This window comes from Charadrius vociferus, unplaced genomic scaffold (assembly GCF_000708025.1).
Source record: "Charadrius vociferus isolate BGI_N301 unplaced genomic scaffold, ASM70802v2 scaffold147, whole genome shotgun sequence".
NCBI lineage: Eukaryota > Metazoa > Chordata > Aves > Charadriiformes > Charadriidae > Charadrius > Charadrius vociferus.
In genome coordinates, this window is record NW_009649570.1 from 6,018,485 (window position 1) to 6,027,345 (window position 8,861).

The window sequence follows — 8,861 nt, forward strand, 5'->3', positions numbered from 1 at the left end:
GGGGGGGGGGGGGGTGGGATGTTGGAATTTAGGGACTCTATTACCTTGCTATGCAGGGGTCCTGATTTTAGCAGGCTGTCCTGTAGCAGCAGCATAGCTCATTGCAGGGGCTGTGATATGGGCCTATTTGCACTATCTATGCCGAGAGAGAAAATCCACCCATAGGCCTTTCCTGATTTGAATTAAGTTGGAGTTCAGTTCAGAGTCAGAGTGCAAGGTTTCTCTTCCTGTGACACTACCCAAATGGGCAGTGCCCTCTACTCTTGCGTAAAGCAACTGCACTGTTCAACACCTTTTGAGAGATGAAGAGACTAGCTGTAAAGTGGATGGGGCAAAGAGATACAGCTTTCTTAATAGTTCTGCATGCTTTCCAGACAGAGGCAATACTAAACAGCAAGATTGCAAGGAAGCCTTTTAGTAAGAGTTGAGGGAACTCAGTAGACATATGATTAGTAATTAGGCGACTAGATTATTTTCAAAGCAGGAGTGTAACTACCTGGATAGCAGTGTAGCAGGATTTAAAAAAAAAAAAAGATCGTTTATCTCTAGAAATGCAATTTGCAATTGCAGAGTCTAACTTTCATATAATAAAACAGCTCCAATTCCCCTTCTGTTCACTTTCCAGCGGCTCTGAGAAGAGTCTTTAGCATGCTTCATTTCACAATAGCAGAACATAGAAACCTCACCGCAGAGGAAATCCGTAAGACTGTGCACGCCTACCAATGTGAAGACCACAAGGACAAAGACTGTTTTGTTTGCTGTATTCTGTCTCATGGGAAAAAAGGCATAATATATGGTGTTGATGGGCAGGAAGTACCTATCCAGGAACTGACCACTTCTTTCACTGGACAGAATTGCCGCTCGCTTGCTGGAAAACCAAAAGTCTTTTTTGTTCAGGCCTGCCAAGGCGATGCTTGCCAGAAAGCTGTGACCATCGAAACAGATTCTGGAGAGCAAGATTCTTCTGTAGAAACAGATGCAAGATTTCAGCTCGACTGCATCCCTGCAGAGGCAGACTTCCTCTTGGGCATGGCTACCCTGCAAGATTATGTTTCCTACAGAAGCCCAAGGCAGGGGACCTGGTACATACAGGCGTTGTGCCAGCACTTGGAATACAGCTGTCCTCGGTAACTATGTTTCCATAAGCTTCTTTTTGGGAACACACATATTTTCCTTCTGAGTGGCAGAAGTTTGATTTGGATGCAGAGACAGATGATATGCAGTTGGAGTGCTTGCTCAGAGTGAAAGCAGTAATGTAGGACAGAGCAACACCGTGCAGATTTTTTCAAAGCAGCTTAGTTAACTGCTTTGAAGCCTGTTGAAAACAAGACCCGTTAGTACTGGTATAGATCAAGATGTATAGATCAAGATGTATAAGAATGTGCTAAATTTTATGATGTTAGCTGCCTCCCTAATACAAAATGTACTTGTGTTTTTGCAGGGGAGAAGATATTCTCACCATCCTGACAGCAGTGAATCAAGAGGTGAGCAGAAAGACTTGCAATCCAAATGCCGAGAAGCAGATGCCACAGCCCAGTTTCACATTGAGGAAAAAACTCATCTTTCCTGTCAACTAAATGGGAAGGAGCTGCAGCAGCCTGGAATTGGCTGGTATGAGCTAAGCATTTGGTAAAACGTTAACAGACTTTCAGTGTCTGCTCTTATCACATGAACAAATACAGCTGAGGAGCAAAAGCCTTAAGAAATTAGCGTTAGTATGTATGACACTTTATACTTGAGAGCATCTCTGAGCTGGTCTCCGTATTGCGCTTTGCTACCTAAAATATGCTCAGTGTCCTCCATCAGCCATACCGCATTGCTCTTGCTTTAGTAAGGTATCTTTCCAATGCAAATTTTTAAGACAACTGTTACGAAGCCTTGTGTATTTTATGCCTAACTTTTGCAAAATAAACGTAAGGTGAGGGGTGCTTCAAATTTTATAGGATATAATCAGATCACATCAGTGTGTTTTGTTACTTCTCCCCACCACTTAAAATCATTCATTGTCGGTACACCTCAAGGAGGAGTCAAGCACTTGACTTCCAGCATCCTCAGCAGGATAGGGCTGTGACCTGCATTTCAGAGTATCCTCTACATAGAGTACTTGTAACAGTGAAAATCAACGTTTGAAGATGTCCGGTTATCCTGTGTTCACTTACCTTGCTGATCGTCAACTCTCAGTTCTAGGCACAGCAAAAGAAGTCGCTGTGTAATACCCAACTCCTTAAAAACATTTTTATATTGCCTCCTGTGCACACACAGAACAGGGAGTTTTACAAAACTTTAGCTTCTACTCAGAGCTTGTTAGTCTCTCTGTTTTATTTTGAATGAGATGTTCATTCTGTTACACCCTTGTTACAGCTTTCAGCGTTAGTAAGGGTATCAATGTAGGTGATGATTTAACTGAATAGATAGATCTTCACTGGAATTATTTTAAGAGCCTAAGTCCTTCCCTGGACTCTTGTGCTGAATACTTCTCTCTTTGATACCAGTTTGTGTCTGCAAAGATAAGGGCAGAGAGAATATAGACTGTGAGAATGATTAGAACCTTAACAACTGGCAGATGCAGTGTGCAGTTACAGAAACAGGCACATCTGTGCTTCCAAATTCTAGAAGTAATTTTCTAAGGTAGTTGGTTATGCTCATTTAGGGATTTATCATGAAACCTTTGTTGTGCTGAAGCAAGGATGGCTCATATACAGAAGTTTGCCTGTTACTTGGATGTGGCAAACAAGCATGCTACTGCATAGGCAAAATAATTAATGCAACCTGTTTTACTGTGGATTTTCTTCCTAAATCCTCTCTCCGCACATACCACTTAGCACTTTACCTTTTACAAGTCACCTGTGTCCTTCAGCAACTTCCAGTTCTGTGCATAGATTCTGGGCACCTAACTACACTACTGGCTACACTAACTACACACTAACTACCCTGCCTGTCACACTGGAGCCAGCCAGGGATCAGGCAGAGCAGAAGTACCAAACTCTCACAGTTCCATTTCCCTTAGAGGGGGAGGCTGGATCTTCTTTGAAAGGTCTGCATTATTGACAAAATTTAAGAGCCAAGAGATTCTGAAGTCCGAGGCATCTGACTGACATGCTGATGTAGACAACTTTTTCCTCAGGAATCAAAAGGAAAAAAATAGAGCAAACATAAACAGCTACATTCAAGGAACCATTTTTTTCAGAAGTTCATGGTATAAAAACATGCGGGAATTTTCCAGCAAGATTTAATGCATGCCATAAACGAGGTCATATTAGGAATCTCCTCATATAATGAACATAAACGAGGTCATATCTCATTATATGAGGAGATTCCTAATATGAATCTGATTAGGAACTCTTCATCAGTTAGGAATCAAATTTGTCAATTATCAATCTCCACAATTAGTCTCCTCATATAATGCAACTGACATGTAGCCCATTCACAAGGAACCCTAGCAGCTCCAGAGATCAATTACACTTACTCATATGAAGGAGGCAGGCAGTTCTGGCTCACACTGACTTGGGGTATGAGGGATCGTTGTGTCCCTCCCCTTGGTGGTATCTTGTTCTTGGTTCAGAGTTAGGATTGCAGAGACAGATTCTCAGGTAATTTGACAACCTAAAATCTTAACTATAAACACAATTACACAGAATTCTGCACAAAGTTTTACCAATACCCAGCTTTTCTTTAGCAGCTGCTCGCTTAATCTTCAGTAATTTCTGGAAATGTTTTTGCAAGCCAATGACTTCTGATCTGTGAGCTTGAAGCAAGCTGTGAAAGCAACGTGTAAGGAAAACACACGCATATAGATCTCTACATAGCACAGCACTCTCATCGGCCTGTTGTACTGCTAATGGTTCTGATTACACAATGCCACGGAGGGGACAGCTCAATGCTGCACGGAGGGGACAGCTCAATGCTGCACTTCAGTTTGGCTATGTGTTCCTTTTTTGTCAGTTCCCAATGACTCGGTTGGGATGAACAGTATTTAGCAGTCCTTTAACTAGAAAGTTTTCTTTGTTAGTGGGAAATGCATGAGAACTTGTGAGGTAAGTTGAGTCACCAGCACAATGAAAGAGACACCAGTTATGGTTTCAACCCTGGTAGGCAGCTCAGCCCCATGCAGCCACTGGCTTGCTTCCCACCAGTGGGATGGGGGAGAGCGTAGGAAGGGTAAAAGTGTGAAAACTTGTGGGCTGAGATAAAGACAGTTTAATAGGTAAACCAAAAGCCATGAACGCAAACAAAGCAAAACCAGGAATTCACTCACTACTTCCCATCGGCAGGCAGGTGTTCAGCCATCTCCACAAAAGCAGGGCTCTGTTACGTGTAACAGTTAACTTGGGAAGACAAACACCATCACCCCAAACACCCTCCTGCCTTCCTCCTTATTCCTTCCCCAGTTTTATTGCTGAGCTTGATGTCATGGTATGAAATATCCCTTTGGTCAGTTGGGGTCGGCTCTCCCAGCTCTGCCTCCTCCCACCTCCTTGTGCACCCCCAGCAAACTCGCTGGCAGGGCAGTCTGAGAAGCAGAAAAGGCCTTGACGCTTAATAAGCACTGCTCAGCAATAAATCCCACTTGTTATCAACACTGTTTTCAGCACTAACCCAAAACATAGCACCATACCAGCTACTATGAAGAAAATAAACTGTACCCCAGCCAAAACCAGTACACAGGTTTTCTGTTTTTCCAATTCATTTGAAAATTTCTGCTAAAAGCACATCTTCTACCAAACCTTACGCACTGAGAGCTTAACTGCAAGAGTTACAGATATTTTCAAGTGAAGACTCCAACCCACACAAAAGACCTTATTTGTATTCACTTGTCCATTGTATAAAATACCATTTAAAGACCTTTGCTCCTGGGAGACTGTCAAAAGTCTTTCTTTTAGCAGACTGACCAACTAAGAGGAAAACAAGAAAGGAGCTCAAGGTATTGCCAAGTCGCACCTGTGCAGAATCACTCCAAAATTTCTTTCCAAAGTCCCATTGATTTAGGTGGCTTAATAAGACATATTTTCCCTTGGAAGCTCTTCCTTGCATCTTCCTCAGGCACGCCTGACCTTTATGTGGTCAGCTCTAGCTCTTTTCCTGCAGCTTCAAAGGGGTTACAACTCTCTTCCCTTACTACATCTGAAGTGCTAGAGAACAAGCGGGGCGGGGAAAAAACCTCTCCAAACTCTTACGCTCTTACATAGCATGTACACTCTTAGAAAGCGGCAGCCAGCTGTACTCGGGCTCAGGCCTTTCAGGACAGCTGAAATCTCTTGAGTTCAACAGGAACTTGTATACTGACACGCATTTTCTTTTCATACGCACCATGAACAGCTTTGATGCAGAGCGAGCGTGTAGCCAGAAGTTCCAGCTCTACCAATATCTAACGTTCCTCTGTTGCCATTTAGCTGCCTGTGGCTGTAATGCTTCTCCATGGCAGGACACGCTTCTGTAATGTCATTAGTTAAGTTGGTAACACCGGCCTTTGTTCTGAGGACATGCAAATGCAAATACAAATGCAAACATGTTAAGTACTCATGTGCATAAATAGAATGAATATTAGGAAATTGTGTAAGTTACCTACTTGCTGGTGAAGGAAACTTCTTCAACGTCTCTTGCAACCCAGATGCTGGTGTTCCAGCTTGCAGCTCGATGCTGCCTAACCATTTATAGGTGTGACAATTACAGAAAACAATGGAAGGAGAATTGCCTCCTCAAAATGTCCAACTCATAAGCTTCAGCATATGAAAAGTTGAGCTGAAAAGTCAACTTCAGTCTGACAAGAGTGCAAGCCTTCTCCTTCTAATGTCAGAAAAATAAGAAAGCTAAATAAATACAGGATACTTACCATAGGGTAAGTGGTTCTTGGTTCTTTGAGATGCCATGCGCACAGACTACTGGAGGAACCACTGTCAGTAACTGTTAGACTAATTCAAGTAAGAACCTGTTAACTGCAAATCAATGTTGTTCCCATTCTGTACCACTGAAGTAACTGAGTGTTTTAGGGAAAATGATCAGAACCTTCCAGCCTGAAATGTCATCGCAGGGGCTTGCGCTGAAGGTGGTATGCACAGCCCCATGCTGACACGACTGGCAACAGTTTGGCACCTCTGTGCCAAGAGAACTTCAGTGAGACCTACACAAAGGGAGAACTCTTCACAGGTAAGAAGCTTGGTTTCAATTTCTACCCCAATTTTATCACAAATATAGAGGGCTGACATAACATCAGCTACTGATATTGAAAAACAACTGTTGTCTAACAACAGTATATAGCTACTGTTGTATATACTGTGTTGTATATACTGTTGTATAACAACAGTGTTGTCTAACACTATAATGCTCAAGGAACATATTAGCAGCTGTAAAATAACAGGAGGAAAAAAAACCCCAAAAGACCACACCCACAAAAAGCCCCCAGAGTACCAGAAAACATGAACACATTCATTTAAAGTGAGACTCACACTGAAATATTCTCTCTAGAGGTGAATGAGCTGTTCTTCATTTATGAAGTTTTTCATTCTCAAGTAAAAGGCTTATGAAACTCCAGCGGAAGGTGCTCGTATGTGTTCTGTTCTAGCTCTAAGCATTGCACGTCTACTGTGCAAAGTCAGACTGCAGCTTGTACTGCACATCTACCACCTTTAACTGCTAAGGTATAAACACAAACAAAGCCCAACACAGCCTGACCAAGTTTCTAAATCAGTTTCTCAGCTTTTACAGCCACCACTTGTGCAGATACCAACTCAACTAAGCTCGTGTACAGTATAACAATCACTACATTTTAGCCAAAAAAGGCCTAATTTTAGGTTTCTTATAGAACAGTGTAGCATAGAAGATATCTGGAACAAACCACACAAGATGACCAATATATTGAAAAATGGGATGTTATATGTGTTTATTATCAAATTTACATTCCACTATGAAACAACAGTAAGTGCAAAAAGCAGATGAAAAAAATACCATGAAGTTCCCAGACCATTCAAACATTGTGTGTCATCCCCTCATGTAACAGCCGAATGAGGCCCAAGCCCAATATTCTCCTCTCTCTGCTGCTGTTTGACTCCAGCAGACTTTTAACTTTGATCATGGGTATTTGAGCATGCAGGCATCACTGAGTTTATCAAAAACAGTTAAACTAGAAAGCTATAAATCTGTGCTTGGTTTAAGCCAATCTTAACAAAGGTAAATACTGCAAGAATTTCCTTGTCTCTTGGAACTTTCACAAGCATGGGTAAGTCCTTTCTAGCATCTGTTTTTGTCTCAAACCTGCAAGATATCAGAACCTTTCTGAAATGCAATTCTGCATTCCTTCTCGTTCTACCTCCTGCTCAACCAAATCACATGTGTACAGGATCAAAAGATCTTGTGCAGGATCTCAGCTATCTCAGTAACGCAAGTTTCTCTCCTCTCTATGGGAAACAACAGAAGCCAAATCAGCTCCTAGAATGATGGCAACTTTTAATATGTTCTCAGAAACACGCAAGTTACTCAGAAAAGTTTATCGTTTAGGTTTTGGCACAAAAGAGTAAACTTGGAAGAAGTACCAATTTTCCCTGTAGGTGCAAGCCAGGCACATATATACAAAATGCGTGTGACCATCCAAAGGTATAAATGCATGACAGAATTTCAAGAACACTGCACCGCAGGATCAACCAACCAGATAAAGATGCAAACACAATGGTATACAGATTCTTCTATTTCCTTCTTGCCTTGTGTAAAGTATCTGATGATACATCATCCTACAGAAAATAAACAAATCTCTCAACGTATCCATAGTATTATTTGAACTGAGCCCGTTTATATTGTTGGGCTATGCAATATGGAAGCATCTCAAAGAGAATCATGCATTTAATTAATGTGCTTTTAGATTAATTTTAACTGAAACCTGGTCTGCTAAAGGAACTCTGATTTAGCTGATTTGCTACTTCTGCTGATAACACACAGAATGATTCAATGGCTGAAGTTGTCTAATGAAGCTTAGTTAGAAACACAGTGTAATACCTTCACAAATTTGTCTGTAACTTACATGTATTACTACAATAAACACACATAAAATGGACGTACTTTTGACACACTGTACACTTCTCTGTTGATACCAAACTGCCTAATCTTTTGTTAGCTCAGTCCTGTTGTTTCCCTAGAAGTTACAAATACATGGAGACATCCTCGTCTTAGTTGAATGGAGAGCAAAATTGCCTCCCCCTCACTCCTTTCACTCTTACCTTATTTAGGTAGGCAAGACCCCAGGCACAGCTAAGTATGTACAAACATAAATACTTGCATGAAGAAATTAAATATTTTTCATTTAAAAAACAAAATTAACCCGTATATAGTATTTTAAATAAAATTCACCTTTTTTAAGAATAAGATTTTGCTTAGAGAGCAAAAGGCAACTCCAGGAGTTCCTGAATATTTCTGTGCGCTGCTGACAGGCAAGTTTCTGCTAAGAATCCCTGTGCAAGTTTGCAGTGGTTACTCCTTTTCCTTTTAAAAAAAGAGACAGTTATATCAAAGAGTCATCACAAGATCTATAGAACTGTAAAAGCAGAAAGGCCACGTTACAAATTTCCTATAAACCAGATTAAGAAGCTTTCTTTTCCTGCCCTACTCCACTCAACCCTGCAGCAACAAGGGTGCTGATGATGGCAGATGTGCCTTAGAGTAAATGCAAATCAGTGTAATTACACTGATGCTTCACACCAAGCACCCAGACGGGTAGCAGCTATGTTCCACACACACTGTAACAAGCAAGGTAAACTTTGACTGTTTTATCTAATTGTATGGAAACTAAACTTTAAAATAATTTTAAAATTTTGATAGGTACAGTGAAAAATTACTTAGAGATTAAGAACCTGTTTCCATCCAGGTCACTAGTGAAG

General features: G+C 41.2%; 1 protein-coding gene across 1 annotated transcript in view; it reads left to right on the top strand.

Moving 5' to 3' along the window:
• The window catches only part of CASP8 (caspase 8, apoptosis-related cysteine peptidase), a 16,539-nt gene extending 14,905 nt beyond the window's left edge, over positions 1-1,634 (top strand). The window contains exons 7-8 of the mRNA XM_009890182.1: positions 626-1,127; positions 1,442-1,634. Coding sequence (XP_009888484.1) covers positions 626-1,127; positions 1,442-1,577 — 638 coding nt within the window. The 3' untranslated portion in view covers positions 1,578-1,634. The remainder of the gene's footprint in view (positions 1-625; positions 1,128-1,441) is intronic.
• The last annotated feature ends 7,227 nt before the right edge of the window (positions 1,635-8,861 follow it).